This window comes from Microtus pennsylvanicus, chromosome 7, assembly GCF_037038515.1.
Source record: "Microtus pennsylvanicus isolate mMicPen1 chromosome 7, mMicPen1.hap1, whole genome shotgun sequence".
Taxonomy (NCBI): Eukaryota; Metazoa; Chordata; class Mammalia; order Rodentia; family Cricetidae; genus Microtus; species Microtus pennsylvanicus.
Window position 1 is genome coordinate 74,267,112 of NC_134585.1, and position 13,773 is coordinate 74,280,884.

The following is a 13,773-nucleotide window of genomic DNA, read 5'->3' on the forward strand; positions in this document are numbered from 1 at the left end:
CTCAAGCTTCCTTAAATTTCAGGGTTTGTTCTCCTTTTAATGCATATGAGGAATAAGGGGTATTTGGGAACAACATGCAGTTACTATCATCAGTGGGTCACTAAACACTCAGAGCAAATAATACAACATACGGGCTTTTAACTCTGTTTGTTTCCGGGTTGAACTCAGCCTCGAATTTCCCTGTGTGTGTTCAGGGCAGGGGGATGGTTGAAAGGGAAATAGAAAAATATGAAAAGCACCCCTCAGCTGATAACAACTTTCACAGAAAATCAGTAAGTTAAAGCTTGCCTGCTATTCTCACACACTGAAGGAAGGACCCGTAGCAGGCAGACTGGCGAAGGAACACTGCAGCAATAACAGCTCAAGGTGTTCTGTGCCTCTCCACCTAGCGGTAATCACCATCACTGAAAGAGGCCACCAAGTTAGCAGACATTCCACAGGTGGGAGCTTTGGTTCCTCACTCTGGATCTCAGAGAGAGTGACCTTGGTCTACAACGGGTCACAAACGTGTTTGCCATAAGGAAGCACGTACCATGTATGCAGCGGGAAAGTGCTTGCCTGGATGCCAGTAGAGTTTATGGTAAAAACATGTGAGATCGGATGGATGGGGACTAATTTGAACCACACAGACAGGATAGCAGAATCAGGGGGATTCACGGAAGTCCTGTGGTTCTGCTCCCACCTCACCCACAACACGACATTTGAATGTTGAGTTCAAGCCCTACAAATTAGATGTAGTGGGCTGATTTAAAGTCCAGGTCCCAGGCTGGCCACTGTTCAGTGGAATCTAAACTGACACATACTTACCTTTAGCCAGAGCATGTGTACAGTGTGTCTGTACAGTTGTGTGTGTGTGTGTGTGTGTGTGTAAATGATATTGGGACACTTCCAGTGGGGCTGGAATTTCCAGTGTGTTAATGCCTTCCATTTTAGCTCGACACTTTGGCAGTAATTGTCTGGATTCCAAAGGCGGTTGAGTTTTAGACACTAACTCTCCCCCAACACTATTTTAATAACACAAAAAGCACAGAACCTTTTTTGATTAAGTTAATTTAGGAGTTAGAGATAGCAAGCCAATTTAATTGAAAAGAAACACGCTGGCATATTGCACCAGAGCGTGCAGCAGGCATGAGCCTTATTTTAAAAGAAATTTTAATTAAAGCATAATTATATAATTTCCCCATTCCCTTTCCTCCCCAAGCCCTCATGAGAATCAGTTTTGGTAGTGGACATGGATGTAGAGAAAAAGAGGGCAATTGCTGGCATGGTCTTCATTTTATTTTTAGCAAACACCTTACATGAATATAGGTTTTTTTTCCTTTGTGCTTAGAGTCTAGTATAGGTTGTCAGGAATACAAATAATCCTTTTACTGTGTTAGTGAAATTTATCTTTGGGGAAATTTAATTTGCAAAAGTCTATTAAGCCACAGCTGCCCAACCCACTCCCAGATTTGGAAGCCGAAGGAGAAAAGTACTCACTGGTAGTGATTCACAGTCCTTGCAAGTGGGATCTGCAGGGGCCAGACCTGGGCCCGGAGCCATGAAGCGATTTTTCTGTAATGATATGGGGGATGAAGTTAAATGTTCAAAGAGCTGACTGATTCTGGACCGAAATGCCTCATAGGAAAAACTTGTTCATTCTTCTTCTAAACGGGAAAGAGGAACCCCAGGAAGGGGAGAAGGCACATTGCACACAACTAGCAAACAGCTTGTTAGCTTCATGCAGGAGTTCCATAGACAATTAGATAACCTGAGTACCATTTCTGGCCTATTGTGTCACTGTGGTGTTGAAAAATAATGAAATCCAAGTCCATTTGGTGATCGCACCAATTTGCCTCTCAGAATCACACAGAGGCAACGACCCCAGGGGGAGAGTTGGGTACAGACTAGCGGTGATGTCCAGAGATGAAGCACCCTGCACGTAAGGTCACAGAAGTCTTTGGCTTCCCATCCACAGGTAACTAAACTCTGCACCTCACTCAGGCAAGGGTATTCCTTTACAGTTTTCCTTAAGGAAGAATCAGGAAAGCTTGGGATAGGAAGCCTTCTCCAGTTAGAAAATGCTCCCTCTTCTGCAGAGTATGATAACAGGTCAGTCCATCCCCTCGGCAGGAGCCAACAGGTGAGGTTGGTAAGGAAGTTTGGGCAGAAGCCAGGATTGTGCTGGTCAGGCTTGGGCCGGAATCCATCCCCACCACTCACTTGACACAGGTCACGAGTACATGGTGAATAATGCTAAATGCACCTCCCACTTGCCGGGAAGCCAGACAGATCTGTGCACCCACAGGGAAGGGAGAATGGGCAGTGAGGTAGGGATGCTGTCTCTCAGGCACCATCCATGGGGCACCTTGGCTTGGAGATGTTAAGCTTCCAGAGAAGTAAGATTAAGCAATGAAAGCAAACTTTCTACAGGGACCCCAGGTCTAGCAAGGCGACCATGTTAAATATCATCTTTGTCAATCAAAGGCAGCAGAGACCTTTGGTAAACTGCGTTTCAGATACATTTCTCAATGGATTGCACTCAGCATTTACAAACTGGAAGCCAACTGTTTTGGAAATCAATACTACAGGCCTTGTGGGATCATTCTGAGGAGTAGCCTGGGAAGTTCAGCAAGTAGGCAGCAAATTCCTGCCTTGAAGAGTTGGTGTTTGGGGTGGCATTCTCTCTACAATGCCCAAGCCCAGTGACTTCAGGTAAGATACCCTGTATGCTGTGGAGGGAAAGCACAGGAACTGTAACAGGAAGACCTGAGCTTCCACTGGCATCCTCAGGCAGCCTTTCAGCTGGAGCTGAGGCACCATACCATGCTAAGGACATGCAGAACCCTAGTCCTTACTGCAGGCAGCCATGGGTCCAACCAATCAGAATCACCAGGACAGCCGCTGGGGAACCTGGCAGTCCTAACACTCAGAGGTCAGTGGAGAAGTGCAGGAGATCACCCTAAGCAGTCTTTGGAACCAGACACAAAGGTGCACTCAAAATAACAGTTTTCTTACTAAGATTCCCCCTCACTTCAGGCCTAAAACCATCACAGAATTAGCAAGCGGGTGCTTAGCCCGGCCACTGCCTCTCTGGTGCACACCAACATTGCTGAGAATTCAAATAGTCTTCCTCCTTTTAGACTGTTGGGATAGTTGTGTTTCAGTCTTCATCAGGGCACATAAACCAAAACAAATGAAACCAAGCCCAAAATGCATCATTTAAGTTCCTTCTCAGAGTGTTACAGCCAGTTAAAGGAAACAAAGAAGAAAGCTGCGCAGAAGTTTGTGCTGGGCACAAACAGGATCTGGGGGAGGTCATTTGAGGCCCTGGGAAATTGAAGGGTATCTCATCTCCAGTCTGAAGTGAGCCTTTAAAATGCATTCGTGAAGTTAATGAAAGAGAGGCTTTGTGAGACCTTTCTGATCTTAATGAAGATGAAGGGGTGTGGGTCAACAGCAAACAGCCAGAACATTGTGAAAATTGAACAGCCGGATGAAATGTTTTCATTAATTTGAGCCAATTTGTTTGACATTGGCCTGCTTAATTATCTGTTTGGGTAGACTTCTGTAAGGAGATGTTGATGCTGAGGTAATGTCTCCCAGCCATCAAAAAGTCTGTGTATTTTCCATTTTCTATGGTGTATGCAGAATGAAGACTTGATGAACACAGGCTTAACCCACCCACAGCTTAAAAACGCAGACTTTTAGAGATGCAAGTTCCCAATAGAGGAGGGATAGTGAATTAAAATTGGGAGACCTGGCTTCTGGCCTCGGGTCCACTTCTAACTTGTTTACGAGTTTGCTTGTATAGGTCTCTGAATTCCCCCTCCCCCAACATATCTAAAATAAATAACTACAAGTCTGCTTCTAGGCCCAAATTCTATTCTGTTCTAAGGATGCGATGGTCCGGGAGTTGTGGATCCCTGCTCTCCACCAGTCAGCTGTCACTCAATGGTACGTCACATTCCGCAGAATAAGAGTTCTAAGAATTTGCTTTGATTATGGCTCTCTGTGTACCATGCTAGGAACAATTGTTTCCCTTGAAAAGTGCAAACTTTGCTGATTGCACGATCCTGTAACTTAAAGTTTAAATCATTCCCATTGTGCTCTCTGGCCAAGGGTTCCCCTGGGAATACGTTTATAATCTAGACTTGAGACTCGGAAGTATCATTTTCTAAGGGGCAAGGTAAATAGAGCCTTCTGATTATCAGTTAGGTTACCAAACCCAAGTGCTGTGCCTACTTGGAGGAAAACCTCACATAAGTCAGGGGTTTGGAGGCCACGTTTATCCCAGGTCAGCTTCAGATTGGTACCCCATTTGCACCTCTATCAGGGTCCTTCCATCACTATTGCACATGCAGCATTGTGATGGCATCAAGGTGACAGAGCTGACAGGTCATATGGTCACTTGTAAACAGCCTCATTGCCTTTAAGTGGGACCCTTCTGGAAGCCCCTGAATTGTGGTGCCAGCTGAGTCCCTGTGACCAGGAAATGCTCATGGATCTCATGTATCCATTTTAGTCAAGATGAATCACTGCCTTCTTTTAAATGAGAAGAGTTTGGTCTATTTGACTTGCCACCAAATTACTATTAGCCAACATAGAGTCCCACTCAATGTTAATCTCTCCTGCTGGGAGGTAGTATATTTATTACTGACAGTTACTGGTCATGGAAAGCCAGAGTCCATGTCGCTGAACTCAAATGTAGCTAGAAACTGACTGTGAGATGCTCCCAGAGAATACACAGAGACTTGGGTGAGGCCACTTCCTTTGGCCACGGGCAATTTCTATAGAGGGTTTTGATGATTAGACACCAGGGACCAAAAGTTCCAGTACTGGAGAGAATAAGTTCTTTGGTCTCAACTAGGTAGTAGTTCCATCATCTTTAGCAGGCTTTTTCTTGTCCATTTCATGACCCTATCACACCCTAAGGATGAAGATGGCAGAACAGGGGTCATAGACCTGAGTTTTGGCATCATATCTGAGTTGCCAGTCAGTCTGGGACAGCCTATCTCTGTGTTTCTTAAGGAAACAAAATGTCCTTTCTCCTGAACGCACTCGGAGCGTTCTGCGTGGAGTCAAAGTCGTTCTAACTCAGGAACCAGCATAGATAACCCTGTTCCCACGTGTCCTATGAGATAAGTATAGTTATCAGTCCCATCTCGCTTAATACAGGGTAGAATAAAAGGGGGGAGTCGGTTTATGAAAATAAAGGATGACATGAAGTTACTCCGAGAAGGAAGGGAATGGAGTTACTTTTCCAAGTCTTTTGCCACGGATGGGATTTAGAGATCGAGCCTCAGCAGGAACCACAAGCCTCAAGTGTTGGCTGCTGCACTGACCACCTTCCCAAACACCACCGTCATCTTCGCTAGTCCTGCGCGGAAGCCCTCGAGATGGGGCCAGTGAAGGATATGGAGAGAGAATGGGGGTCTGTGGGTAGCTTTGCTCAGAGGAGCCTATCTGTAGCCTTCCAGAGCAACCCGATCAAGAGTACAATACAGTTGACTTTACTGATGCTTACAGTTCAGGTCTGCCCACTTGATTACAACTGAAAGGACTAGGCAATACAACAAGCTGGTTTGTAATATCCTCCATTGCTGTGGCCGTGTGGCATCCAAGGGAAGGGAAATGCATGTATGTTTGAAACAGGCAAAGACTTCTTTCTCGGGGGCCTTCTGCCCTGACATGGGCTTCTGCTTCTGAAATCCCTGCTTGTTTGGTTATGAAGGTCCCATGAGCGTTCAGTGTGGCATGGGACTCTCCCTGTCCAGCCGTTTGATCTGTGCTCTTTCGGAGGAGGCACAGAACAGCTGGTCACCAGCTCCCAGCGTCTTATAAGTTACTACTCCGGAGACCTTTCACCTCTCACCTGACCCGCCCAGACTGCTGAAGACTTCACACTTGGGTCTCACAACAGTAGAAAGAAGGCTGGCATTGATTACATTCAGTAAATACTTACATTGAGATTTCTATATGTCAGACACAAATATTACCATCATCTTTATAAACCTTAATTCATCTAATCCTCAAAAGACTTATGGAGTAGGCTCTATTGTCAACCCTATTTCACAGGTGAGAATTGCCTCAGCGGTTGTTAACCTTCCTAATGCTGTGACCCTTTAATACAGTTCCTCATGCTGTGGTGACCCCCCCCCAAACATAAAATTATTTTTGTAGCCACTTCATAGCTGTAATTTTGCTACTGTTATGAATTGTAATATGACTATCTGTGCATCCCAGTGGTCTTAGGGGACCCCTGTGAAAATGCCATTCAATTTCAAAGGAGTCGTGACCCACAGGTTGAGAACCACTGGTCTATGACAAGGCAGAACCAGGATTTTACTGAGTTATCTTAACCAGTGGCCACCCTGGCTGTGATTTGGATAAGTGTCTCCAAAGGAGTTTGGTCCCAGGATGGTGTATTGGAAGGCAGTGGAGTCTTGCAGAGCAGGGGGGAACCATACTAGGCCATACCCTCCAAACAGATTACAGAGGCACATTTTTTCCTCTTTCTCTTTGCTTCTGGGCTGTGGCATAAAATCCTCTGTGTGCTCCCCCTTGTTAGGATGCACCATCCTTACAAGAGGCCCAAAGGAAAGTGGCCCCCTGGGCTCTCTTAAACCTTCAGCTGGAATAAATCTTTGTCCTTTAAAGTTAATTGCCTCAAGTGTTTCTTTACAGTGATCGAAATCTAACACCAGCAGCACCCAAGGCACAAGAGGGACAAAGGTGGATGAAGCAATTTATCAACAATAGTGAGAGTTACACAGAAACATTTCTAAAAGCCGTGTAGAGTTTAAAGGGATTGCTGGAGAGATGGCTCAGTGGGGAAGAGGCCAGGTTGTTCTTCCAGAGGACCCAGGTTCAGTTCCCAGGACCCACATGGTAGCTTACAACTGTAACTCCAGTCCCATGGATCCAGTGCCCTTTTCTGGCCTCTGTGGGCACCAAGTATACACATGGTGCACAGACAGGCATTTGGGCAAAGCCTTTATGCACATCAAATAAAACTAAAAAAAATTTAAAAACCAAAGGGGCATTTAAAAAGAGAGGAAAGTGTTGGGAAATATTTGTGTCTCAGCCTAAGGAGTCTTCTGACTTGTTTAATAAAGAGCCGAATGGCCGATATTTAGGCAGCAGAGAAGGGGGATTTCTGGGAATACAGAGGAAGAGGAGGAGGAATCTAGGCACTCGGGATTCACCAGTCAGACACAGGGAGAGCAGGATGTGTAAGACAGAGACGGGGGAACAAGCCACATGGCAGAATGTAGATTAAAAATCATGGGTTAATTAAGTTATAAGAGCTAGTGGAAAGCGTAAGCTAAAGGCCAAGCTTTCATAATTAATAAGTCTCTGTCATTATGTGCAGGCTGGTGGCCCTGACAAGAAAGCACCACTGCAGGGGAGTGGTGTAGATTGTTCATTACACGGGTTTTACCTCTGGGTTTCCAAAGTTGTCATTTTTAAGCTTTGTGGAATAGGTGCAATGGTAGAGTAAGCCGACTGATGGAAAGCTAACCCGTCAAGTCTGTATCCATTCCTAAGCCATCACTTACGTTTATATTCCTCTGATCGCGAGAGCAATAGGTACGTACACAGTGGGAAGAATCAGAAAAGCACACCACCCAAAGCCGATCTCATCCCCGAATCCTGCTACCCAGAAGTCTCTGGTGTTCTCAAAGAAGTGTGTTCTATCCGTCTTCCCATGTGCATATCCATCCATCCGTCTGTTGACTGGCTTATAAAAAGTGGCTCTTCACATCAGAGGGAGACGCATTATTCACGGAAAAACAATATATACTTATTTTAATGTTCCAGTATGTGCTAAGTGTTCTCCTAGGGTTGTAAAAATCATAAAAGCAATACAGCATTGTTATAAAAACATTATTAGGCCAGAAATAAATCATCAATAATATATACCAGAGGGTTTTTTTTAAAGAATGCAGAAATGTTCTTGTCTTTATTCATGTTAAATGGTAGAGAAACTTAAAAGCATAATTTTTTATCTTCAATAATGTTTTTATTAATTATTTGAGAATTTTATACAATATATTTTGATCATATTCATCTCCCATCCAAATTCATCTCGGAATCCCAGGTCTTCCTCACTTGCCCAACTTCATGTTCTCTCTCTCTCTCTCTCTTTCTCTCTCTCTCTCTCTCTCTCTCTCTCTCTCTCTCTCTCCCTTTCTCTCATTGGGGCCAGTTTGGGTTTATCTGACTACTTCTAGACACGGAAACTGTCCTATTGACATAGTAGGTACCACACCCTTAAACAAAGTTTAATGTCCCTCTTCCAGCAGCAACTGAAAGCCAGAACCTCCTCAGCTAGGGTAGGAGCTTCATTCTGTCTGCCTGCCAGAGTTCCTAAGACCACAAACGTTCAGTCAGTTGAAGTCACCATGGTCTCCTCTCACGTGACTGCGTTATAGTCTCTGCACTACCCAGACTTCTCAGTAGGCTGACAACAGCGTTCGCTCCTCGAGTCAATCAAGGTGGCACCACCACTGTTTCACGATTACTTTATTAGTGATCTGATTCTAAAGACCGACTCTAAGGCAGACAGAACAAAGAGCAGAAAGGATAATTATCACTGTGATTCTTCCAACACTGCCCAGAGAGTTTTCAGGAAACTTGCCACAGCCATGGAGCGTGCTGTACCTGGAATACGGAGATCCACAAAATGCCTTGCTTAACTAGGAACAAAGAAAGAATTGTTTCACACAGAAGAAAGCAGTCAGTCCTTAGTTGAATTTTCTTGTAGGTCAGCACACAGTGATCTCCAGCTTCACAACCGACTGGATCCATAATGTCACAGCCTTGAAGACAGCTTCCTCTTGACTGTGCCAGTAATTTTGCCGTAGGGATTGTCGAGTGGCAGCAAAACCTGTAAAAGAACCACAGAGAAACTTCAGGGATTTGAGGACAGCGTTCCCCTTTCTAAGATCCAGGATTAAAGCAAGGATGTTATGGGTTGTCATGGACAAAACTGAGTACTGGGCAGTAAAATTACCTCAAGTCCAGCAGTGCCAGGTTTTCCTTCAATAGTCAATAAGTTGATGTTTCGGAAAATATAGGAATTTTGAGAGTGTTCTATGCTGTTTTGAGCTATCATGTATATGTATCAATGTGTATGTGTGTATGATATTCATGTATTTGTTCGTGTGTGTGCGCGTGTGCGCGTGCGCTTGCACATGCTTGTAAGAACTGGGAAGGGGGTTGTGTGTGTCACACTACTCTTGTGGGGGTGAGAGGGACATTTTGTGTAGTTGCATCTCTCTTGTACCTTTATATGGGTCCCAGGGTTCTAACTCAGGTCACCAGGGCCTGTGTATCCAGTGCTTTTCCTGCCAAGCCATCTTCTAGACCTCCACCTTGTTTTTTGAGACAGCGTCTCTCACTGAACTTAGAGCTCATCAATTTAGCAAGGCTGGCTGGCCAGTGAGCTCCAGGGGTCCTACAGCCCCCACTTCCTCAGTGCTGTAATTATTGATGCATGTCACAGCTGACGCGTGTTACAGCTGACACGTGTCACAGCTGATGCATGTTACAGCTGACACGTGTTACAGCTGACGCATGTCACAGCTGACATATGTCACCGCTGACGCGTGTTACAGCTGACACATGTTACAGCACGTGGCTGTTTACATGGGTGCTGGGGAACGGAGCTCGGGTCCCCATGCTTACTCAGCAAGTGGTTTACTAACCAAGCCACTTCACTTGCCCCCAAGAAGCATGTTGTTTGTGTGTTAGTCATTATAGTTCTAAATGCACTATACAGTCCTGCCTTTTAAAAGGCAATGAACAAATTTGACCCTTTTAGACAACTCACTTTGGATATCATTGGTCTTAGCTCTAAGCAGCAGCCATTCCCTGCACATCACCTGAGGGCCACAGGGCTGGCAGTGTAATGCTAAACAGATCCAGACAGCTGGGTGACTGAGCCAGCCCCCTCAGTGTGAGCACACTGCTCAGGCATAGGTTGATGATGATGATGGTGATGATGATGATGATGATGATGATGATGATGATGATGATGATGATGATTATCATTACTGCAGAGAACTCAGGGCTTCCTATTTCCCGGCCCTGCTGGGATCTAGGAAGGGTCATCTTCTGCAGCTTCTTTTGATATTCCTCACTGCGACTTCAAGCCCCTCCACAAAGACTCATCCACGTCCAGCTCTGGAGGGGATGCATACAGTCCTAAGGCTTGGGACCCCTCAGAAACCCTCTCGACTTCACTGGGAGCCATTCATCAGATCCTTTTCTGTTTGGAACTCATTGTTTGCCTCTGGCAGACATGGTCCAGAATGTTTTCTATCCCTGCCTTTTAGCGAGTAGTCACACCAAAAAGTGTTCTGTCCTCGTTCACAAATGAGGCTCATTGCCATCTTTCCCTTCCTTAAGGTAAATAGAGCTGTCTGTCCTTTCAGCTCAATGAACTTGGGGACAGACTTTCCCTCTCCTGTCATCCAGGGCCCTCTACCATTTCTTATAAGGTACATAAGCCTCATGCTTGTTTTCCAGCGCCCGGGCAAGCATCCGCCGCGGCTGATGGTGCAGAGCCAGCGGAACCCACCAGCACCGTTTGCAAAAGAGAAATCAGGTGTCTGGTCAGAGGGGTTGAAAGTCTCCTGGGTCAGAAGTCCCAGAGTGTAAGAGCTCCTCTTCTGTTAACTTTGTGTGTCCACGCATGTGGGGTGCATTAGCAGGGACGGTCTCTTCGCTACCCCCGCATATACAGTAAACACAGTTCCCCAAAATGATGCTGCAGATGACTCAAAGTGCCAATCACTGAAAATGTCCATGGTGCAGGGTCAGTTCTGATCTCCCAGGAAGTGACCACGGAGGCCACCAATCAAAGCTCCTGGCTGCCTCGCCGGACAATCTGATTGTCTTGGCTAAAAAGAAGCCAGAGCGGTGTACCTCCTGAAACAAAGGTTCCCTTTGAAAAACACGAATTTCTTAGTCTTGCCATCTGTAGCACAAAGGCACTTTCATCTCTCCCAAGTGTATTGTGCGCTCCCGAATTGGCTATTTAATCAAAAGGTGGGCGCGATAAAAGAGAATGAAAATACAATCTTGCCTTCTCCTCATCGCCTGGCGGTGGAAGAATAAAGCAGCTGCGACCTTCCATGCCATTTCCCAAGGAGATCTCAGAGCTGTTTTCTTGGGCACACTCTGTTCCTTCTCTTTGTTCCCCCTGCAACTTACAGCTCTCCTCTGTAATCACTCATCCACTTCTAGAGTGCTCAGCCTCGGGCCCTGAAAGACCTGGCGCTGAAGAGGGTTCTAATCAGTGCCGGCTATAAATACTCCCCACAGCCAGCAGCTGCTACAGGTTTTAGGCGGTGATATTGTCCCCAGTTGACAAGGAAACTGAATGGCAATGAGGCAGAAATATGCTGCCGGTATTTTGAAAGCCCTCTTACCTCTTCCTTGTTGATCAGTCCCATTTTGGACATGTCGATGTTAACGTAGTGGATGTTGGGAAGGCTGATTTCCATCTCCTCTATCTGGAATCCACAGAGCATATGTTATGCTTGGCACTGGAGTCCCTCCCTTCCTCCGTCTTCCTCACTCATCTTCCTATGAACATGGTTGTATCTTTAAGGTACTCTCCCATGCTCCTCTGCTGCCCATCACTGTATCACCATCCCCCACTAGTCTTCCTATGAGACAGGTGGCAGGCCTATTATTCTCCCCTCAGTATAAAAACTCGGAAAAGCTCAGGCTCCCAGGATTATCCCTAACATTGATAGGCCCTAGGATAAGTGTAAAACTGCAAACCCATATACATGGTATAGGTTTAGTGAACTCTGCTTTTCTAATTTACAAAAATACTTTTGCTAAGCCTATAAGGTCAGGTTGTGATTTAAAATTCTGACCTTTTGTGTTACTGTGCCAGGACTCAGGAAAAGCCAGCCCCAGGCCTTGGGCCAAATTTTCTTCTCTCCTGGATCATATGGATGGATATTCTCCCAGTAAAACAAGCCACATCCATTTCTCTGGTCCCTAAGAATATGCACCCCAGTGGCAGAATCCTCCAAGTACAAAGTGGGTCTCTAGGAGAGATGTACCCAAACCTCCGGACTATTGGGTAAAAAATCCTGGGGCAGCCGTGAGCCCCTGAAGAGCTCGCTGCCTTAGCTTTTCCAGCTCTGCCCGGAGCAGGCAGCAGAAAGCGTGAAGGAGGATTGCTGCAGTGCTAGGCAAGGTAGAGAAGTCCCTCTGGTCCAGGGGAGGCTTCTTTCCCCTCATTCCACATGGCCTTGGCCATACTTCTATGACTTCATTCCACAGGACTCCTGGCCTGTGGTCTGTCCTGCTTTCTATTGTACTGCTACCAGTGATGACTCTAGAATGCAAATCCTGCCATGTTGTACTTTGCTGTAACAACCCAGTGACCTTCGGTGGCTCTCCAAATAAAGCATAGACTATAAATAAGCCTAGAAATGCCCTCTTGACTCATTGCCACCGTATGCCTGCACACAGGAAAATACTTCCTTCCTAACATGCCACAGATGGCTGGCCCTTGACAGTAAATGTCTATGTCGTGCTATCTCCTGTCTCCACATCTGTGCTGCTGCTCCTGAACCCTTGAGTATAAACCCAGATTACTCTTGCTTGTTTCTGAAGACTTAGCACACCCCTCTCCTAGAAAATCTGTCTGGTGCTGCCCCTTATACCTGAGTTAGACTCTCTTCTCCCGTATGTCCATAATAGCCTACTGCCAACATATTTTTAAACTTCCTTGTTCTTTGTTCAATTAATGATGGATTCTTAGAGTGTAAGGACAGTGTCTAGCTTATCCTTGTATCCCTTGAGTCCTGCTAGAGGCACAATGTCCAGAGATATCAATAATGGATGGATGGATGGGTGGGAGGGTGGATAGATGGATGGGTGGGTGGGTGGATAGATGGATGGGTGGGTGGGTGGATAGATGGGGGGGAGGGTGGGTGGATAGATGGGTGGGTGGATAGATGGATGGGTGGGAGGGTGGATAGATGGATGGGTGGGTGGGTGGATAGATGGGTGGGTGGGTGGATAGATGGGTGAGTGGATAGATGGATGGGAGGGTGGGTGGATAGATGGGTGAGTGGATAGATGGATGGGAGGGTGGGTGGATAGATGGGTGAGTGGATAGATGGGTGGGTGGATAGATGGGTGGGTGGGTGGATAGATGGGTGGGTGGATAGATGGGTGGGTGGGTGGGTGGATAGATGGATGGGTGGATAGATGGGTGGGTGGGTGGGTGGATAGATGGGTGGGTGGGTGGGTGAATAGATGGGTGGGAGGGTGGGTGGATAGATGGGTGGGTGGATGGGTGGATGGGTGGGTGGGTGGATGGGTGGGTGGGTGGAGAGATGGGTGGGAGGGTGGGTGGATAGATGGGTGGGTGGGTGGGTGGATAGATGGGTGGGAGGGTGGGTGGATAGATGGGTGGGTGGATAGATGGATGGGTGGATAGATGGATGGGTGGGAGGGTGGGTGGATAGATGGGTGGGTGGGTGGATAGATGGGTGGGTGGATGGGTGGATGGGTGGGTGGGTGGATGGGTGGGTGGGTGGATAGATGGGTGGGAGGGTGGGTGGATAGATGGGTGGGTGGGTGGGTGGATAGATGGGTGGGAGGGTGGGTGGATAGATGGGTGGGTGGATAGATGGATGGGTGGATAGATGGATGGGTGGGAGGGTGGGTGGATAGATGGGTGGGTGGGTGGATAGATGGATGGGTGGGTGGGTGGATAGATGGGTGGGTGGATAGATGGATGGGTGGGAGGGT

The 13,773-nt window shown here is 46.6% G+C and overlaps 1 protein-coding gene across 3 annotated transcripts in view; it reads right to left on the bottom strand.

The window, feature by feature from the left end:
• Nucleotides 1–7,897: 7,897 nt before the first annotated feature.
• LOC142853803 (uricase) overlaps nt 7,898–13,773 on the bottom strand; it is a 33,867-nt gene continuing 27,991 nt past the window's right edge. For all 3 annotated transcript variants that reach the window (XM_075978967.1, XM_075978969.1, XM_075978968.1), the window contains 2 exons: nt 11,421–11,504; nt 7,898–8,872 (listed from right to left, as the gene is read on the bottom strand). In XM_075978967.1, the coding sequence (XP_075835082.1) occupies nt 8,798–8,872; nt 11,421–11,504 (159 nt within the window). In that variant the 3' untranslated portion in view covers nt 7,898–8,797. The remainder of the gene's footprint in view (nt 8,873–11,420; nt 11,505–13,773) is intronic.